The sequence below is a fragment of the Aulonocara sp. 'chitande type north' Nkhata Bay genome, linkage group LG1 (genome assembly GCF_057382095.1).
Source record: "Aulonocara sp. 'chitande type north' Nkhata Bay isolate Kocher_YH1m ecotype deep benthic linkage group LG1, A_spYH_male_GT1.1, whole genome shotgun sequence".
NCBI classification, from domain to species: domain Eukaryota; kingdom Metazoa; phylum Chordata; class Actinopteri; order Cichliformes; family Cichlidae; genus Aulonocara; species Aulonocara sp. 'chitande type north' Nkhata Bay.
Genome location: NC_141344.1, coordinates 39,268,050 through 39,288,704, shown reverse-complemented (window position 1 = coordinate 39,288,704; position 20,655 = coordinate 39,268,050). Strand labels below are relative to the sequence as shown.

Below are 20,655 nucleotides of genomic sequence, written 5' to 3'. Positions count from 1 at the left end.
ATTTTCTATCAAAAACTGAACAATGTTTACATTTTTAGCTATATCTGCACGCTACTCAAGAACACACTGACAGCCCAGCTGAGGCCACCATTTATAAATAGCACGTGTCAGTCTCTATTTAAAACTAACAATTGTACCTTTAGAGGTGGAATTTGCAAACATTCATTCAGAATTTGCTTCTAATCTGATTCTAATACAGTTACAGTTGAGTGTTTGGACAATGGCAAATTTGCCTCTGTGTGCACAGGGGATTTTTAATCAAACAACCAAGATGAAACTCAAGATTTTCAGCTTCAACTCGAGGTGTTTAACCAAAGTCTTGTATCAACAGTTTAGGATTTACAGACATCTGTTCCCTCATCATTCCACGAGAAAGTAAGTAGATAAAAGATATGAAATTGAGTGAACTGAGCACTAAGGTTGAACTTGTATTGTAAAGATTCAATAAGAGAAAGCAAAAACTAAATCGATAAACTGGTACATTCAGCCAATCCATCAAAGCCCAGACATGTCCACTAGCCTATCCAGAGGAACACAGACTTTTTCAGGCCGGCTGAGAATCTCTCCACTGTGTACGGGGTTGACCTGAGGGCCTCCTCCAAGTAGAACATGTACAAAACACCTCACCCAGAAAGCATCAGGTCAGATGCCCAAACCACCTCTCAATATAGAGGAATAGCAGCTCTACACTTCACACTTACCTTGCAGCAGCAGATTTGAGCAGGCACCTGTCTGCCCAGCCTACCCAGGCCACTGCAACATGCTCCCAGCTAGGGCTGGGCCATATCATACCGTTCACGGTAATACCGGTATAACGTTGGGCAACGATAAGAAAATGAAATACCGCGATAGAATATGGGTAAAACACACATGCCTTTGTTTACACATGGCGGAAAGAGCATGGCGGCGATGGAGAATGAGAAGGGTGAAAGTGGAACTGGTTTAGCTTTCGTCCGTCAGATACACAACAAAGCACTATTTTTGGTAGCGCATGCTAGCGGGCCGTCGTTATTACCGTGTTGTATGGAAAATACGGCACACTTAAAATCATCCTTTGATTTTTCTGAAAGTCGACAGAGCCCCTTATAATCCCGTGGGCCTTATGTATGAACTCTGGTTGTGTTTACTGACCTCGAAACGGTTTTATGTGCACGGCGCTCGAAAATCTGTCAAATGTTTTAGTGCGACTTTGCTAAGCTACGAAGCCGCAGCGCTCGATGGATTGTTGGAGCATTATGCTATCGTAGGCGTAGACGTACTGCACCTCAACATGATATTACCGTATTGTGTGTGTATAACCTCTTTTTAAGTGTTGTGGATATTATACATGGTTATGCTGAGGATATGTCGGCCAGTTTCCACTGGAAATGCCTTTTGGTTAAACTGTCAGCGAGGAATTTGCACTGTTACATTTTTATATAACTTTAATGGACATAAAAAAAACAGCTGCTTGTTTAAGTGAAAATACACTGATGGGGTTTTTTTGCACTAATAAAGTTGTGGAGTCATAAAGTATTTTGTCTAGTGTCAATTATATCGTCAGTTATATCGTTTTCAAATGTATATCGTGATAAATATTTTTGGTCATATCGCCCTGCTCTACTCCCAGTACACCCTCACTATGTGTTTGGGTGTGTCTAGCCTTTTCAGCACCTTCTGCCAAATCACCCCCAGGTGGTGAACAGGCGACAGTTCAGCTCCTCTCTTCACCCAACTGTCTAACAGTGTAATTCGGTGCATAAGCATAAAGGACAGTCAGGATCCGTTCTCTGACCTGAATACGTAAGGAAATGACTCTCTCGTCCGAAAGACTGTTTCCAAGCCATGTGCTGGGGAGACCCCAACTATATCTAGCTGGTATTGCTAAACCTCACGCACAAGTTCAAGGGGGTTAGGCTATATTCATCCAGGCACCACAGGCTGAGGCCTGCCTAACAGGTTGGGAACCCAGTAACTCGGTCTTGGGCAGAGTGAATCCAACTATTAAAAGCAATCCTTGCATTAAAAATTTTATAAGATTGTCCAATTACTTTTAAACCTGTGAAATGGAGGATGTATGTATGTGTATAAAAATAACTAAATAGCTATAACTGCTACAGTAATGCAATACTTTTGTTAAACCCTTGAATAAAGCTGAAAGTTTGCACTCCAATCATATATTGATGGTTTAATTTAAATTCCACTCTGATGATGTTAGGCAAAATTTCAAGAAATATATAATTATCAAAATACTAATGGACCTGACTGTATGATAACAAAAGCTAGCACATGTTTTTCATGGTTTAATCAGAGAAATATGATCCCAGTTTGGCACAACTGGACAACACTGTCCTACCAGATGCACAGCTCTTTATTGGACTAATATTGTAGAAGAAATTGTCCCCACCTTCAGCTGGTCATCTTTGGAGCAAAGAGCTGCATCTTTTTCACGAATCATCTCCTTCAGCTGAGTGACAAGCTGCTCAGTCTGGGTCAGCCTCTCTGCCATTTCTTCCACAGGAATCTCTCCGCCACCAGCATGGCTGGGTGGAGAGCCCGAGCCCTGAGAAGAGACGGACGAGGTGGTGAGTCAGTGAAAGGAACACTGATAATGTTGCAGTGAGTGCCCTCATGTTTATTTGCAACACAAAATGCTGCTTTGTTTAGAAACTGTGTAGAGTATGCAGAGACTGAACATATATATGAGTGAGAAGTATTAGAATGATAATGCAGTAATAGTACTGTAATATTATAATAGAGTGCAGAAAATGTACAATATGATTTGCAAATTGACACTGATTACATCAGTTAGTCAGAACTAATCCGAATGTCAACATATGAGCTATAAAGCAAAGAGGATCCAGATGTGAGGAGCTTTAAGCTTTAACAGTGACTCCGCGCCCTCACAGGCAGCCAAGTCAAAGCCAGCAGTCCCACTGCATAGCTTACACCAGGTTTCCTTTCAGCTAATTTAATGCCTTTTATATAATAATGACACCACGTGAAATGACATGAAATGATTCATCACAGTGTGAAAAATGCTGTCAGGTACATAGAAAGGTTACTCTGTAGCAGCTGTGGTTTTGAAAAGGTGATGGAGGCAAAATCTGGAAACAGTCCAGTGTTCCAGTGTGCCAAAGTCTAGCACTTTAAGGGCTTAATGCTTGTGTAATCTTTCAGAATATAGTTTGTTATCGGTGATAATCAGTGATTACTGAGCCTTCGAGGAATGGGAAACGAGCACATGTGTACTTACTCCAGAGCCGGGCTCTCCCTCTTCACCAGAAAACCATTTAAGCATGGTTACTCTTGGACCTGAAACATCAACACAAAAAGTAAATATTCACAGAGTAACAATGTGTCCTCTTTCAGTTCTCTTCAGTGTGTTACAAGAAGAAAATCTGCATGTATTATTCATCACATCTTACGGCACACACCTCTACATCCCATCCCATCTTTTTTCACTGCTATGGTGAATATTCATATTCAACAATTTGCTCAGTGTAAGTACAAATACTCCCAAGAGGCAGTTTTGTTTTGGTTTTTTATCTTGGTTCTGTATAACGGCAATGAACAGATATTTGTACCATGGTCACCTCGGGCACACCGCTCTGATGGTGAGCCTAAAAGCCCCACCCACCTGCTGTTCAAACTTCTGTTTACAAAGAGTAGAAGAAGAAGGGGTGAACGGGAAGGAGCAGTATATCTTGTTTCAGATAGGATAAAATGAGGGCCTGCATTAAGGCTCAGCAGAAGCTAAATAATGCTTAGATGGAACTGTGAATCATCCAAAGCAATATGCTGGGCTAATTATCTCATTTCTTTCATATCAGCAAGGATTTTGGCATCCAACAACTCTCAAAACAAAACAGTCTAATGAGGATAAAACCATTTCTTTGCATTCACTCGTCACCTCTCTTACAGTGGTGCACTTTTGCCTCTTCAGACTCACTTTTGTTTAGTTCAGGATGAGCCAGGGTGACTCAAAGTCAGCCTTTGTTCAGGAAGGACTACGTGGAAGAAGTACAAGTCATAAGATTTCACTAAGTAAACCTTTAGAAGAACTATTAAAGCCTTGTGGTGATGCAAGTGAGTCAGCTGCTGCCTAGGGTGTGGAGATGGTTGCCCTTATGAAACGGGCTTTATGTCAGAAACGCCATTTAATCTGAGCCTAAAGTTCTCTAAAAAAATGTTTATAATTGACAACAAAAGCCTATAATAATGTAAATGAATTAGAAGGTCAGCGGTCACAGCATTACAGGCAACACAAGACTGTGCTCGCAATGTCCGCTCTTAAAATATTTACTAGCACTCTAGAATATCAGATTGACTGAGGAGTGCAGGAAGGTTTTCAGGTCACCTGAGCTAACAGGATAAAGCTATGCCAAGTCAGACAAGGGGCTGTTTGGATGGTGACCAAGGATAGATTTAAATATAACTGTAAAGACTTTCTAACTTTCCAAAAGGCCATCAGCTGATTTGGAGCAACAAAAGGCATGTCCTTCCTTAAACCCAGACCGACAGGTGTTGATCTTCCACTCAAACCACTGCAAGACTAAATGTAGGCTTAAACTGACCACGACTCGAGGCCCTGTGCTTCACATAGGGCACCAACAGGGTGCATGATCAGCCAAATTCATTCAGCTCGCTGAACCGTCCAACCCACGTGACGCAAGGTGGAAATATCAGGTCAAACTGGTTTTCCGATTCATGCCACAGTGTAGCTTTTCATGAATTTCAGGACTTTTTTAGGTTTCTGCGAATTATACCTACAAACACAAGTTTCAAGCAACAATGAGCCACAAGCAAGAAGAACAACTGAAGTCTGCATGAAGTCTATAACGCAGAATCATTCCCGGTCAGACTGGGAATGTGTGGTATTTTATCCTTAAATCCTCCTAGTGTGCCTAATATATGGAAATTAGGAGCACGGTTTAAGCTACTGCAGGCAAACATTGTTGAAACACAAGCTCGCGTTTATATGGTAATTATACACACACTAAATTCATAATAGAATCGCCATGTTACAGGAGGAAAAATAAGAAATGTAGCGTCTCTAACGTTTGCTCGACATTAGCCGAGCTTGAGTTAGCAACCGGGATCAGCAATTCTTACAACTGACCGTCCCGTACCACAAGTCATCCGACCTCATAACGCTTCGCACTTCGTTCAGCAGCAGGTCTTTAGGGGCTGCCCCGTGCAGGTCGGTCGGGTTTTTTTTTTAAATGACCAGTTATAGCTAACGCTAATCCAACCAGCTAACTTAATCTTGTCAGCTATGCAGCTACATGCTAACATAGTTAGCTCTGAATTTCATCTTGGCCGCACGAGAAATTCGCTATGTCATGCGTCTTATACCCGGTAAAACATTACTTTCAACAGCTCACCGGGTTCACAAAGTCATGAAGAATCCACTTCAAAGATCGCCACGTTAAACAAATCCTGCAATATTACATTTTTATTCTTCTTGACGACTAAAGTGAAACGGGACAGATTGCTCACGTTTGTCAATAGACAATTGGGATGACAATGCGCATGCGCATTTCTGTTATCTTTGCGGGAGTCCGGAGGGTACCCATCTGTGTATAATTATTAACGAGTTACACATTGCATATAAAAATAATGTATTTGTCCACAATAAAGGAGTTAAGTCTTCCATTAGCTAAACATTTAAATTTAAACACTGGAATAGGCATGCTGTACTCTCCAATCCTTATCAAAGAGAAACCAGCGACCAAGAGAATAATCGTCATACCATTTCCGCTTTCGTTTAAACGGCCCTTTGCTGAACCCTAATTTTGTTGGCAAACAGTGTGTCACCACAATAGTTTTATCAAGCACCACTTTCAATCTGATATTTCTTTTTTTCTCCTTTTTTAAACGATAAAAACTAAAATGACTCTTTGCTTTCTCTAAGTATTTCAACAGATTTCTTTCTGTATTTCAAGAAATCAAAACAACAAAATTCAAATTGTCATCACCTTGCCTTTCTCCCCCCAACCGCTCAACCTTGGTATTCACGTGGTTTGGAGAAAAAGCAAGAGAGGTAAGGTTAGGGTGGTTTGGTGCAGAGGAGTAATAGTGGACATACTGGACAGAGGATGGCGCAACTAGTTAAGAAGAAATAAGGAAGACCAAAGAGAAGATTCATGGATATAGCAAAGAAGGACATGCAGAGGTTTGGTATGACAAAAGAGGAGGGACAGGATATGTTGGCAGGATATCCACTATGGCAACCCTTAAAGGGAGCGTGTTGTTAATAATCATTTTTTGTTTTTTTGCGACTAACAGTAAGAACAATACGTTTACATTACATATAAACATACATATAATGTAGGCAGTATGCTGTAACGTATCCAATGCTACATACAACTGGCTATTTTAAAAATGACCACAGAGGTGTGCAACCTTTTTAATCTGCTTAACTCTGCATTTATCAGTAAAACTCTTTTGGCTATTAACCATTGGTTACAAATTGAGTACAAACACACACATGTACACAGCGTAGATGTGTACATGTGTACAAACTGCTGACCTGAGTGAGTAACTAGTACAGTATGAAAAACGAAGAAAATGCAACATGATGTAAAATATATATATATATATATATATATAGATAGATAGTTTGATGGCACCAGGTGCAAAATAATCTCCTGTCCTGTCCTATGTCCTCCCACATGTACAGTATGTAGTGTAATTTGTACATAAAGTGACAAATCCACAGATAATTATACCAGTTTTAGTATCTCTCAGCTCCTTGTTTTGGTTAGTTTTTTACCGTATTGCCTGGTTTCATCAGAAAGTTTCTTTTAGTCTCTCTTGCCAAATGATAAAATGGCAGAAATACAACTTGCTGTGAACAAAATATGTTTTATTTTGCTGTAAAAGGGCAAAAGAAGTTGTTGTAATAAGTTTAAATGGATACATTATTACACGTGACAAAGATTCCAAGTGCAACAAAGAAACAAAAGTCATGCTCACATTCAGTGTTACGCTGCCTCCTTTGGCACACTCCTGCATGACATAATACAGTGTTATTGTTATCTGTTATTGTCTTTTCTTTAATAATGTTCTTAGACTTTCTGGCAGCACTCTTAGGTGGGAAAAGTTGCATCTGAACAAACTAGAAGACTTCCAGAATGTCCTTTACATATATGACACTAAAGTGGACAAGTTTAACCATAACATACCTCACCGAAGAAGAAACAGCACAGCAGAAACAGTCTATACCAACTGTCAAGCACACAGTGGTGGAGGGGTGATGATTTGGGCTTGGATCACTTGCAGTCATGGAAAACTCTGTGTTCCAAAGTGTTCTAGTGTCAAATGTGAGGCCATCTATCCAAGAGCTAAAGCTTGGCTAAAACTGGGTCATACAACAGAACACGGATCCAAGCACACCAGCACATAAAGGCTAAAAAAGAAGGTGTCAAAGTTTTGACTCAGCACAGTTAAAATTCAGACCTCAGTCTGAGTGAACTGCTGTGCATAAATTATTTACTTGCAAACCTCAATCAACACTATTGTAAAGAAGTGTTGGTCAAAATCCCTCAACAGAGAATGGATAGATTGATAAATTCACACAGTGAATAATTCCTTGAAGTTATTGCTGTGAAAAGAAGACCCGCCTGTGCCTCAATTTTATTCTGCAACCTAGACATCCACATTACTCACACTCTCACATAACACATACATATAGGGCCTTGGGGGTGGGCACATTTTACAGCATCCAGAGGATGGTCGGTGTATTCCAACCCACCTCTGGCGCTGGTGCCCTACCCTCAATTTTAAATGCATATAGACACTGAGGGTTTTTGGGAGGAGCCGTGCTGCTCTCTGATAGGAAGCAGGAACCATGCTCTCCTGTGTTTTAAATGCACTTTAGAACAGCACACAGCAACACTACATATGAGCGGGCGGGAAAAAAAAGAAAAGAAGACCCGCAGGCTAACAATGACTCTATAACTCTACAGAGTCCTATCAGAAATGTCTTTTTCACATGACTGTAAGTATCTTTCATTACATTACTCTGATGATTGAACACTACCAACAGAAGAGGTTCATGTATAATGTCCAAATCAAGAGTATACAGCCTCAGGGAGATGAACGTGGAGACAAAGGCAAACTTTTAAACCTCAGGTATGTAGATAGCACCACTCTGTCGGCCTCCAAATACATCATGTGGCTGATTCCAGTCTGCCGCAGTTCTGAATGACCCAGCCGGTGGCGTTGACATCAAGCTTCAGTAGGTCCATGACCCATTCGTCCTTCTGAGCTCCCTCCATGAACTCCAACAAGGTTATCTCACCTGTTGGGCACAAAAACACGATCCACACTGTTGACTTTATACCACGGCTTCTATGATGTTTGGGGAAAAGTCACATTTTTGCAGTGTTACACCATTACAGGCAATTTTACATTAAATAATCAAAATGTAACTGAGTTGCAGCTTTAATTCAAGGGGTCTTATTTTTTTTTTTTTTTTTTGCATTAAATGTTTAAGAATTACAGCTTTTTCTAGAAACAGTGCCCCAGTTTAAAGGCTCAAAATGAATGGGACAATTGACCGACAACCACTTTCATGACCAGGTACGGTCTGCCTCCTTGCTATTTAATGACAAATGAAGCAGACATGCTATCTGAAGTTGAATCAAAAAGTAAAATCTGTATTTTATTTGAATTTATAAGAATGAGTGCACAGCTCAGGAATAAAACCTGAAAGAGGGCAAGGAGAGTGCACGATGGCAGAATTATTTCTAGTTAAGAAGAACAACTTCACAACAACTGCTGAAACAATAAAATGTTCTGACATAAAAACAGATTTTAGTTACTAAAAACAAGCTTATTAAGGGTGGATCCACGTCAGACTCTATTACTGTCTGAGTCACCACCACAGATCCATCAGCGAGCCATGTTCTCTCGTTGCTAATGTTCAGTGTCTGTCACCTACAGTTTGTCCTGTCAGGTTAGAGCTGAATACTCAGATTTCAATATCTAATATAAATTATGGCAGTATAAAGAAATGTACATATTTTTTAATCAGATCTTTATTCTGTCTATGACAGTGACAGAGTGAACAAAGCTCATTTAAAAATCCTTGCTTTATATGGCCCACAATGATGCATTCATATTACACAGTCCACTGCATGAAGATTGAAGCTCTGCTCTTTTTGCCACAGTGAATCCAAGTATCAGAGCTCCAGTGATGACGATATACTCAGAGATGATTAAAGAGGCTCTCAGAAGAAGCTCCAAGACTCCATCACCTCAGAGTTTATGATTAGATTCATATTTTACTACACCTGCTTCCTCCTTAGAAGAGACAACTGGAACATCTAAATACTTAAAACTAAAAGTGGGTAGTTAACGATAAACTCGTATTAGGTTGTGGTGATTTACTATTTTGGATGCATTGAAATGAAAACAGAACATATATGAAGTCAGTATAGGAACAAACTACAGTGACATGAGACCATGAGACATGTTACGTCTCATGTCTAAGATATTCAGAACAATTACAGCATATTCACAACATAGTGCAGTGGTTTACACTCACCATCATTATTCTGGTCAACCAGCTGGAAGATTCGGTCACAGATTTGGGATGGAGTCATGCTTATGTGAGTCTTGTGGAGTTTGATTTTGTAAAGAATCTGCATGAGACACATGAAATGATGATCAAGCACACTCACATTCAATTTAGATCTAATCTCCTAAATATACAGTGTGTTGTCCTCCAATATGCTGACAGGAAAGTTTATTCTGTTCTGACAGGGTCGACTCTGCCAAAGTTTTGTTTCTTTGTGATTTGCTAAATATGATGCATAGCTGAAAAAAGATCCAGGTGCAGATAGCATATTGTGTTGTGGTCTGACACACACACACACACACACACACACACACACACACACACACACACACACACACACACACACACACAAACACTAAAAAAGGCTAGCTGTATACACACTTGGTCTGTTTGCTCACAAATAAGATTGTTTTAACATCAGTTAACAAACTAATGACTTAGAATTACTAAGATTTGTTATTTCAAGAAGAAAACAATAAAAAGTGTTTAAAGTTTTCTTTTACCATAAATGACCAGCATTTATGTCTCCAAATTTAGAAGCTTCTAGTAAATTACAACAGCAGCCTCCCAGAATGGCCTCATTATGTGTTCATCTAATGTCCCGTGAGGCTGCATTACATGACCCCTGGGCCTAATCTGGTGCACAGGAGTAGTACTATAAGCTGTCTTGAAAAGATCTGTGTTATGAAACCAGGTAACTTCTCACAGTTAAGACAGATTACACACAGATGATCCTCCTTTTCTACAAATCTTCACTCTTAACATACTGTTCAAAATGAAAAGAAAACTTTGAATCACACAGTTTATCTTACCCTGACAAGCCGTTTCACCTCCGTCCTGTCCAGCCTGGCGTTTCCATCACTGTCATACATCTTGAAGGACCACTTGAGCCGATCTTCAAGATTACCTCGTAAGATCAAGTGAAGTGCTGCCACATACTCGAGGAAATCCAGTGTGTTATCCTGTTTAAAAATAACAAAAAGGTACATTTACAGTGAAGTTGTACATTTATTTTTACAAAGACAAACTGTTCTGTCTTTTTACCTTGTTTGTGTCGAACGAGTTGAATATTGTTTCTATGAAAAGGGACTCCTCTACAGAGCTGCTTGGAACTCCAAAGATCTTCTTGAACTCATGCAGGTGCAGGGCACCGCTCAGACACTCCTTCATGAAAATGACACACAGCTCATGAATCCTTGCCAAGTCCATCTCCTCATTGTGACTTTCTTCTTGTCCCATGGCCTCTGCCAGCTTGAAGGAAAAAACCCCAAGTGTGTTTGTATGGAAGTTCTGCAGAAATGACTGCAAGGCGTCTGCTTGCACAGTCAAACTGAAGAGCTTTGGACTGCTGCTTAGCCTCGCTCTCACTAACCTGACAGGGCGTGGCAGGTTAGTGACACGTTAATCTTTTAATTTGCTAATCTCTTGACTTTTAATCAGCAACATCTTGTTATAACACGTCTGAAAGTTTGGCATTGCATGTCATCAATGTGCCAACAGCAGTGAATACTGTGGTGTCTACTTAATGGTAACTTAGGTGGTTAATTAAACCAGCTCTCTTTGATATTAGCAGCCTGTCTGTCATTAGATATGTGCTGCAGCAGAAAGAAACATGGCACTCAAAGAACTGTAAATAGAAATTCTGTAACAGCAGGGAGATAACTCATGGTGAAGGGGTGGGGTTAAATAAGTGTCACTTCTTCCCACTCCTTTTCCATATGTAACTGAATCTGAACAGGTGAAGTAATGTTCGAATGCCCATCCATCCATCCATCTTCTTCTTGACCACTTCTCTGGGGCCGGGTCGCGGGGGCAGCAGCCTAAGCAGAGAAGCCCAGACCTCCCTCTCCCCAGCCACTTTGTCCAGCTTGTCCAGGGGGAACACCAAGGCGTTCCTAGGCCAGCCAAGAGATATAATCTCTTAAGCATGTCCTGTGCCTCCTCCGGGTGGGACATGCCTGGAATAGCTCACCCAGGAGGCATCCTTATCACATGCCCTGACCACCTCAACTGGCTCCTTTTGATGTGGAGGAGCAGCGGCTCTACTCTGAGCCCCTCCTGGATTGCTAAACTCCTCACCCTATCCCTATCTCTTACCTTACCTTATTGTGGTGGAGGGTTTTCTGTGTCCCAGGGATCCCAGGGGCTATGTTGTCCGGGGGCTTTTGCCCCTTGGTAGGTTCTCCCATGGCAAAGACATTGCTCATGACAAAGAGCGATTCAGAAGACCCCTCTGAGTGAAAGGCTAAGTTCACCCTGCCTGGGATATGGTTACCTGAGCGCCAGCCTGGAGCCAGGCCCAGGGAGGGTGCCCGAGGGCAACAGTCTGGTGGCCGGGCCTAAGTCCATGGGGTCCGGCTGGGCGCAGCCCAAAAAAGGTACATGGGCCCATCCTCCTGTAGGCCCACCACCCGCAGGAGGCGCCATAGGGGTCAGGTGCATTGTGTGCCGAGCGCGGCCAGGAGCGGAGGCCCTGGTGGACTGATCCCCGGCTGCCGAGGCTAGCAATTGGGAAATGTTGAAATGTATTAACTTTATTTTGTGTTGCATTGTTTTCTTCTTTTCGTTGCTAAATGAACTTCTGTATCTTGTTCACGTATTTTGTAATGTTACATGAAGGCTGTTACCTTGACTGTGACATCTACATGTACATCGATGTCCCCGCTGCACATTATAAATAATACGTTTAAGGCACTTTCAATGATTTCACATATCCAGTTTCCCTGATACGTCATGTCTCAAGTCCAGCTGATGCTATAAGACCTATAGATGATGGGTTTCTTTGCGGTGGTTGTGGCAGGAGGTCATCTACTAATAACAATGATGATGGTTCGATCGCTGGCTGCTCCAGTCTGTATGCCACAGTATCCAGAGGTTGGTCGAGTATCCAAAAATTGTACTCAAGTAAGAGTAGCATTACATTAAAATATTAGTCTTCAAAAAAGTTACTCAAATAAGAGTAAAAAAGTACTTGGTGAAAAGACTAATCAAGTAGTGAGTAAAAGGTTATAATGTCCTCTGACAGTATCCTTGGGCAAGATACTGAACACCGACCGGCTGCTGATGTGTTTGTCAGAGTGTGAATGTCATTTAGAGGGCTTAGAAAAAAGTGTTTGCATGACTGTGTGTGAATGAGACATGTTGTATAGAGGACACTGAAGTAGAGCAGCATTATATAAGAATGAGTCCATTTAGCATTTCTAGAAATAGTGTTGTTTGCTCCTCACTCCACCAACACAATAATGTGACAATAATGTCCTTTTGAGCACTCAAACAAAAGTTATTGTTCTCCTCTCATGGCTACATCTCAGCAAGACTTACTTCTTGAAGGGCTTTGACGCTACCATGTAGTCAAATGGACTAAAGATGGTGGAACATGATGAGGCTACCCTGAAATATTTATGAAAAGATGACCTCTTTTGTCATTTTTCTCACTTCTACACATTTATGTCAATTTATTATTTACAACCAATGCATGTTTAATACAAATAAACTGGACATGTCAACTCACAGGCCAGTGCCAAAATATTAGGCTTACCTGACAGGCACAGACCTCTCAGTTCAGTTTTGATTTCCCAGGGGAGTGCTCGTCTACACAGACTAAAAGCTTTTGAGTGTCTACGTTCTCTACTGACAAAATAAACATGCCTGAAAAAAACATATAAGAACATGTAATCATAACTGGATTATTACATATGCCAGTGTTCTTCTGGGACTGGCTAATATGTGCTTTAAAGCAGTTTGAGTGCTCCAGTAGAATAAAAAAGCACTGCGTAAAAACTAGTCCAATCCATTTATTATGAAGACATTTACATTAACTTTCAACATTCAGTTAAACCTTCAGCAAGCTGTGATTATTATTCTGCTGTCATAAATTCTGTTTATAAACATTTTTTACTTGCATGTATGAACAGCATAGATAGATAGATAGATAGATAGATAGATAGATAGATAGATAGATAGATAGATAGATAGATAGATAGATAGATAGATAGATAGATAGATAGATAGATAGATAGATAGATAGATAGATAGATAGATAGATAGATAGATAGATAGATAGATTCCTCTGAGGTCAAGGGTAAGCTTCTGGTCATAAAAACATAATATCAAAAAAAATGCCATAAATAGTTTTTAATTCTCAAACATTTTATGAAATACACTCAAATACCAGGTCTCCTCAGCACACTTGCAAATAGTTTTTGATGAGTGGCAGTTAGGCTGTTCAACAACTCAGGATGCTCGGGTTCGTTGCCATGGGCAACAGGTTTAGTGGCAAAATGTTTGCGACCCATGTGTAGCAGGGATTAGTTATCGGCTGTTATACACTTAAGCCTAACATGTCTTATTTCACAAATCTTAACATGGATTCAGTTGTTTTTCTTCACATTAATCTACACAAAGTCCTCAGCAAAGACAAATCTGTGGATTTATTAGCAGTAGGCTGTTAAATGTTAAATAGGGTCCTTTAAATTCAGTGCAAGTTTGCTTGATTTTGTTTTGATAGTTTACAGATCTAAGGTTCCACTGTTTCCTTTCTCCATTTACAGTAGAGTTACAGAGGCTCCATATGACCCTGAGACTGCCAAGCTCAGAGGATGCTCCTCATCCTCTACATTAGGAACCACAGAGATGTTCCAAACATTCACACATGTCTGCTGGTGGGTTTAGACGACGCCAAACTGAGCCAGGTCGCTCAGCTCCATGTCACCAAAGGCCTCCCAGGGACAGACCACTGCAGAGTCTGCAAGGTAAGAAAAATAAAAGCCAAGCATAAGATTTAAACATAAAACAGCTTCATAATAAACATAATAATCACACTCACCTCCAGGCTCCTCCATCCCTGGGACATCATTGTCAAAGCTATTGGAAAGGCAGATGGAAAGTATTCAAAGAAAGTACAAGAAACTGATGTATAAGTGTAAATAATTACTCAACTCACCCCTTCTGTCCAGGTTTGGGAGCTTTGCTCTTAAACTGCCGAGATCCCTTCTGCTTGAACTTAGGAGGAGCAGGCTTGGAGCCCTCCGCTGGCTCGGCTGCTGTTGCATTCATCTTTAAAAAGTTCAAACACGAAAATAGTTTTATCTCTTTTTTTACGACTTCTGTATGCTAATAGTCTCTATTCCAAAACTAAAGTCAAAGGTCAGCTATGACCCATGATCGTGAATCAGCATGCAGCACCCAGGGATCAAAACGTGCCATCAAGTAAAACCTGTTTCAATTTTCAAAGGTGAGACTGAGCACATTTAGCTCCTGATCAGGCCTCATCGCTCCCTCATACTTACGTAAATGGCACAATAAATACAGAGGATTGTTTTCCACCCTCACATCAGTCATTTATTTCACGAGGAACCTTCTGTACCTACTGGCAGTGACCAGCTTGGACGACAGAGCACTTTCCAGCCTAATGATATCTCCAAATCAAACACCATAGCAGGTCCCTCCACCGTTCAGTAAATCTGTGACTTGTATTATTCTTCAGTCACCGACACTGCTCCAGCCACAGCATGTCAGTATCAGCAATGCTGCTGCACTGCCTCTCAGATATTTATACAACGATGTGTAGAGTATAACTGGACTATCATTCACTGTTCTTTAAGTCGTTGCATGAAGTCTTGTTCTGAATTTTTAACACTTTCAAGAGTTATTTTACATCAACGTGAGGATTTATGAGTGTAATCTGAAGTTACATTTTAACACATCTAAAAGAATAAACGCACACTCTTCTACACACAGTTAAACCAGGAAAAGCTTTCAAGATGTTAAAAAGTACTTTCATAGAAAGGTTTTTGCTACAGTGCGTGCTCATGTTTGCTGCCAGCTCTTACCCTGTTTCAGAAGAAGAAGAAAGAAGTGCGGTCTCAGTCATGCAGCTACTCTCCTCACAGCATTTATATACTGGCTGTGGTCATAACAAAGCTGTAAATAGAGCTGCGATGGTTTTTTTGAAGGATAATCTCATAATCCTGAGCCGTGTGTACCTGTGCTGCAATGCCCACTGTCCATGCCAAAACCTTCTGTGGGTGTTCACTAAACAGGAAGCATTTCGGGTCATCATGAACTAAGGGCTCATCGGTTGTGTTTGTGGAAGGAGGACAAATCTGCACAGGATGCTGGATAAATAAACCCAAAGAACAACACATCTGTTTAAGGCATGGGGCCACAGGGCAAAACATTCACTCTTAATCAGTGTGCTGCTTATCATCATTAGACTGAAATGCTCAGAGAAAGCAAAAATGTAAGAATACACTGAGCTAACACCTGAAAACAAAATCGGGTTAGCCTCCATTCCCAGAGGGTCTGTGACGATCAATTATTCTGTTAATGAAGCGAGTCCGACTCTGTTCTGCAAACCTCATTGAAAACTGAAATCACACTAGGATGCATCATCATAACCCTAAATACTTGAACATTACGTAACACAAATGAGATATTTCAGAGCCGTTTAGCTCACTCGTTATTTTCAACCAAAAACCTCCAATTTCTTTTGTGTTGTTTGTTTTTTCAGAAGCCCATCGAGGGTCCTCAGGCAGCAGGGCCATGTGAGGACTGCAGGGACACTTGCAGCATATGGAGGGAGCTGGTAAGTGTTAAAGTGGATTACTCTTAATCCCCTGAATTTGGTTCTTTATAAATAATTTGAATAGAATTTAAAAAATTATCCACAGCAACAAAGCATTATTTGTTTCCTTTCTTTACATAATCAGCTTAAAAACAGGCCGGAGAAATAACACAACGCTATGATCCATGTAATGAGGTCTAATTAGGAAGTGAAGTAAAATAGCTGCATTTACAAGCCTGACAGCAGGTTGTTACACCAAAAGTCTGAGTAATCATTATACATGTTGATGAAAGACAAAGAAAACTGTCACCAAGCAAGCTCTCAGCCATCAACTACATTCACCTCAGCAACAGGTAAATAAAGAGCAGAAGCTCCATTTTAATCCAGGAGGCTGAGAAAATAAACGTGTGTCAGTCAGTTTAAAGATCGTAGACAGAATAAAATGAATTTTTGAAGCTGGACTCTTACCTATTTTTACCTTTAGACTCATGATATGAAGGATCATACCTACACTGCCAAATGTATTCACTCATCTGCCTTCACACGGATATGAACCTGAGTGACATTGCTTTCACAGTCTGCAGGGTTTAATATGATGTCTTTATGGACGTTGCCTCGTGCACCGGTGTGCAGTCATGTCGGTACAGGAAGGGGCCATCCCCAAACTACTCCCACAAAGCTGGGAGCTGAAATTGTCCAAAATGTCTCAGTATGCAGAAGCATTAAGAGTTCCTTTCAGTAGAACCAAGGAACCGAGTCCTGAAAAACACCCGCACACCATAACCCCCCCTCCACCAACCTTTACACTCGGTCAGACTAGTACCGCTCTCCTGGAAACCTTCAAACTCCTCCAATGGACTGCCAGATAGAGACGTGTGATTCGTCACTCCAGAGAACACGCCTCCACTGCTCTACAGTCCAGTGGTGACATGCTTTGCACCACTGCATCCAACAATGAGTGAAATTCAGGTCAAATGGAAAATGAATTCATGAACTGAGCTGAGCTGAACTCTGAAACGATCATTCTACAACGGACCGTGGATGGAAACGTATAAAAGCTGTAAGGAGAGTCTGTGTTCAGGAGGATACGAGTGGCAGGCTTTCCTGCTGACAGCAGAAACTGGGACCATTTCTTGAGAGGTTTTGTGGATGTTTATTGACAAGAGTTACAAGGAAAACTTTTCAGAGATTTGTTTGAATAAAACCAAGGAGAATCTAGATCATTTTCATTTTGTACTGCATTTGTACACATGGACGACTCAATATTATTCAAGTTTGAGTCCATAAAACACTGACGTTGAAAAGGGCCACAATACAACACACTGTGCATGCTTGAGCCGATTTACACAAACACACAGGCCTCAGCTAAAGAAGCAGCTATAAATTATAGTGTAAGTATAACAAACTCTCTTATTTTGGACGACTGTCTGTGGTATAATTCCACTGCAACAAGTATTAGTGCATTCAGTTCAAAAAGACTTGTGCCTCAGCAGTCAGCACTGCCTCACAGCAAAAGCATCCTGGGTTTAAGCAGCAGGGCTCCTCTGTGTGTGGTTTAGATGTTCTCCTCGTGCTTTCTCAGGTTTCTCCAGCCAATCCCATTTCTCCTGCCATCAAAAACACGCTACAGCAGGGCCGACTGTCGCAAAACAGCCCAAGACTTTCACTTCCTAGTTAAATACAAAACTTACTGTAAAAATCCACTTCATGTGCCAGAGTATGATTTTCAAGAGGAAACAATATCGATTCACTTCAATTTTATGAGAGAAGACAACCGCATCACATTATGACAATGACTTTACATCCCTGAACAGGTTAATGACATTTTTACTGCACGTTTACTGCATGTGTTCCACATTCATTTTCATCAGGAGCAAAACAACGAGGAGCGTAAATGAGAAATGTTGAGTTCATGGGAAGTTCCAAAGAATCCTGAACCCACAGTTTCACTTTCAGCTCTACATCAGCAAAACTGAGGGACGGTTCTGCCGCAGCCCTCATTACAAGCATTAACTAAAAATTTAACCGCTCCGAGACTGGGAGCAGGTTCCACAGACACGAACGCTCTGCTCCCGTTCTACTTTTGACATTTCTAAGAGACACAAGTAAAGCAGTCTGAGAGCAACGTGCTCTACTGGGAAAGTATGGTACCATGAGACTTGAACATATGACACTTAGGACAAACAAAAGTCTTAATTCTGGAAAACATGGCTTTGGATTTGCTCTGCCCTGTTTAACTTTGTGCTCTCTAGAAAGACTTTGGTTAATAAATGGTTATTAGATAATTGATTTTTAAGTCTCAAAATTCACGCTGATCTCATGTGATTATCCCCACCATGACTTCACTAATGTCCCACAATTTAGCGGCCAGTTCCTGATCCGTGGCTTTGTCCAAAAGAACCTGAGGCTGACAATCTGCAAAGCACTTTCCTTGCACATTGTCAACATCCGGGCTAGAAGCTACATAGACGGATGTCTGAGCTCCTTCTTCGGGGCTCCTAAACAAGCTTCGGGACAGCAGGTCAAAAAGCGGCCTAACAAACACAGCGATGTGAACGTGCCTCCCCAGATTAGTCCTCACTATGCCCGGAGTTACAGCATTCGCTGTCACTCCGCTGCCCTCCAGGCGACGGGCAAGCTCACAGGTGAACAAAAGGTTGGCTAGTTTGCTGCGACTGTAGGCAAAAGCTTTGTCATACGACTTCTCGCTGCTTAGGTCCTCGAAATTTATGTAACCGTGTTTATAGAGCTTGGAAGAGACCACCACTATGCGGCTAGGAGCTGATCGTTTCAGAAGGTCCAGCAACAAATGGGTGAGCAGGAAATGTCCCAGGTGGTTGACTCCAAACTGCATCTCAAAGCCATCCTCTGTCCTGGTGTAAGGACACTGGTAGATACCGGCATTGTTGATCAGCACATCTAGCCGAGGTTCCTCCTGTTTAACAGCAAAGAGGAGAACAGATTATTTCGTACACGGTTTACTTTTACTACTAGAAACACACTAGATATAAAACAGGTCTGTGGCGCATGTGCACACTGCAGCATAAATGAGCTTCCTCCAAAGAGTGGGTGAGCTCATTCAGGACCAGCTCAGACGACAGCCGCTACATACTTAGAAAACCAGTGACTTATTCCCACACTGCAGAGCTGCTCCCAATTTTAGGATGCCGCCACCTGCCAAATATTTTTCCACCAGGAAGAAATATAAATATTGTTAATTAACAAGCATTCAGTGGTATGTAACCCAGTACTGTGGACTGTCCAGCCAGTCGGGTGACACACTGTATGGATATTCAGCAATGCTGAAGGTTTTCTCCATCTGAGTCTTTTCAGCGTGTCTCAGTTCAGTCCTTTGCATGTTTTGGACTCTTTCACTTCCACAGCTGGTCCACTGTGTTCCATAAGATTTCTTTAATTCAACTTCTGTTGTGTTTTGTGGGTTTTTGCTGTTGAGTTTTCTTGAGTTGCAGTGGGTTTGACCTCTCAGGGCCACTGGCTGGTAGCCTCTTTCTGTTCCAGCATGAGTCTGCACCAGCGCCCAAGGTCTATAAAGGCATGACTGGTGTGGATGAACGTGACTGGTCCACACAGAACCTTGATAAAGCCTAAAGAAAGCCTTTTCCAGAAGAGTGGAGGCTGTTTGAGCTGCAAAGGGTAGAGCAGCTCCATATTAACGTCTTGGGATTTTATATGGAAAGTCAGAAAGGCTCGTTTATGTGTTATGTGTACATGGCCCAACACTTTTGTCCATTTAGTACATGTCAAATAAAACGCGGGTGGCGTGTAATCCCAGGTTTGGGGCTCTGGCGATGACACAAGTAACAAAAACAACTATATCGCTACCTTGATTATGTCTTCACAGAATGCGCGTACAGATGTCAGTGAAGCGAGGTCCAGCTGTTTGACCACCAGCTGTGTACTTTCTGCACCGGTGCCTTGCTGGATGTCCCGAGCTGCCTCCTCAGCCTTGTCCAAGTCTCGGCAGGCCATTATTACACGACCCTGGAGCTTCACAATGCCGGCTGCTGTGGCCTTTCCTATCCCGCTGTTAGCACCGGTCACAATAACCGTCTTTCCCTTCATCATTCTGCGGATTTAAGTTGGTACAGGACTCCAGAGTTCAACTAACCAACCACTGCATCCCCCAAACCAGCAGAAGCCTCAAACTAACAACATGACGGCTTCTTTTGGGGGGATTTTTGCGGTTGGCAAACCAGCTAAAAGGTGCGTCAGCACCACCTACTGGACTGGAGTGTGGCGTGCGCCTACAGGAAGGAAAGAAAAACAAGCATTTAAATTCTTTCTTTATTAAACCTGTCGTGCTCACAGATATCATCAGTTGTTCATAATCCTGTGACATTAGCTTTCTAAGAAAGGCTACGAAAGTAAAAGGAGTCTTAAGCTAATTTATCTAGTAACAAGGAAGGTCGCCGGTTCAATCCCCAGCTCTGTCTGTCCTGGTCGTTGTGTCCTTGGACAAGACACTTCACCCCACCGGTTACTGGTGTTGGCCAGAGGGGCC

General features: G+C 41.6%; 4 protein-coding genes across 8 annotated transcripts in view; all 4 read right to left on the bottom strand.

The window, feature by feature from the left end:
• Positions 1–5,507, bottom strand: part of LOC147339534 (uncharacterized) — a 38,508-nt gene extending 33,001 nt beyond the window's left edge. For 2 of the 5 annotated variants that reach the window (XM_086295506.1, XM_086295525.1), the window contains exons 1-3: positions 5,367–5,506; positions 3,236–3,294; positions 2,387–2,542 (exon numbers count right to left, since the gene is read on the bottom strand). In XM_086295506.1, coding sequence (XP_086151632.1) covers positions 2,387–2,542; positions 3,236–3,280 — 201 coding nt within the window. In that variant the 5' untranslated portion in view covers positions 3,281–3,294; positions 5,367–5,506. Of the gene's footprint in view, positions 1–2,386; positions 2,543–3,235; positions 3,295–3,931; positions 3,948–5,366 lie in introns of those variants that run through there. The other 3 variants (XM_086295543.1, XM_086295533.1, XM_086295517.1) reach the window with 3 other exon arrangements.
• A 2,649-nt stretch (positions 5,508–8,156) lies between these two features.
• Positions 8,157–10,807, bottom strand: guca1g (guanylate cyclase activator 1g). Its single transcript, XM_086299758.1, has 4 exons — positions 10,613–10,807; positions 10,381–10,530; positions 9,536–9,632; positions 8,157–8,287 (listed from the first exon to the last, which is right to left on the bottom strand). The coding sequence occupies exons 1-4, from the start codon at positions 10,805–10,807 to the stop codon at positions 8,157–8,159; spliced, it is 573 nt and encodes a 190-aa protein (XP_086155884.1).
• Positions 10,808–13,346: 2,539 nt separating this feature from the next.
• On the bottom strand, positions 13,347–15,516 carry LOC147339532 (retinal cone rhodopsin-sensitive cGMP 3',5'-cyclic phosphodiesterase subunit gamma-like). The gene is made up of 4 exons (XM_086295493.1): positions 15,400–15,516; positions 14,511–14,623; positions 14,394–14,431; positions 13,347–14,312 (listed from the first exon to the last, which is right to left on the bottom strand). The coding sequence occupies exons 2-4, from the start codon at positions 14,621–14,623 to the stop codon at positions 14,236–14,238; spliced, it is 228 nt and encodes a 75-aa protein (XP_086151619.1). The 5' UTR covers positions 15,400–15,516; the 3' UTR covers positions 13,347–14,235.
• A 1,748-nt stretch (positions 15,517–17,264) lies between these two features.
• rdh14a (retinol dehydrogenase 14a) lies at positions 17,265–20,343 on the bottom strand. The gene is made up of 2 exons (XM_086295481.1): positions 19,977–20,343; positions 17,265–19,068 (listed from the first exon to the last, which is right to left on the bottom strand). The coding sequence occupies exons 1-2, from the start codon at positions 20,217–20,219 to the stop codon at positions 18,451–18,453; spliced, it is 861 nt and encodes a 286-aa protein (XP_086151607.1). The 5' UTR covers positions 20,220–20,343; the 3' UTR covers positions 17,265–18,450.
• Between the last annotated feature and the right edge of the window lie 312 nt (positions 20,344–20,655).

Coding starts and splice junctions, on each gene's coding strand:
- guca1g (XM_086299758.1), bottom strand. CDS start 10,807: ATGGGACAAGAAGAAAGTCACAATGAGGAGATGGACTTGGCAAGGATT. Junction 9,633..10,380: donor AGGTGAAACGGCTTGTCAGG/GTAAGATAAACT, acceptor TGTCTCATGCAG/ATTCTTTACAAAATCAAACT. Junction 8,288..9,535: donor GGTTGACCAGAATAATGATG/GTGAGTGTAAAC, acceptor TGTGCCCAACAG/GTGAGATAACCTTGTTGGAG.
- LOC147339532 (XM_086295493.1), bottom strand. CDS start 14,623: ATGAATGCAACAGCAGCCGAGCCAGCGGAGGGCTCCAAGCCTGCTCCT. Junction 14,432..14,510: donor CCCAAACCTGGACAGAAGGG/GTGAGTTGAGTA, acceptor CCTTTCCAATAG/CTTTGACAATGATGTCCCAG. Junction 14,313..14,393: donor AGGGATGGAGGAGCCTGGAG/GTGAGTGTGATT, acceptor CTTACCTTGCAG/ACTCTGCAGTGGTCTGTCCC.
- rdh14a (XM_086295481.1), bottom strand. CDS start 20,219: ATGATGAAGGGAAAGACGGTTATTGTGACCGGTGCTAACAGCGGGATA. Junction 19,069..19,976: donor TCTGTGAAGACATAATCAAG/GTAGCGATATAG, acceptor GCTGTTAAACAG/GAGGAACCTCGGCTAGATGT.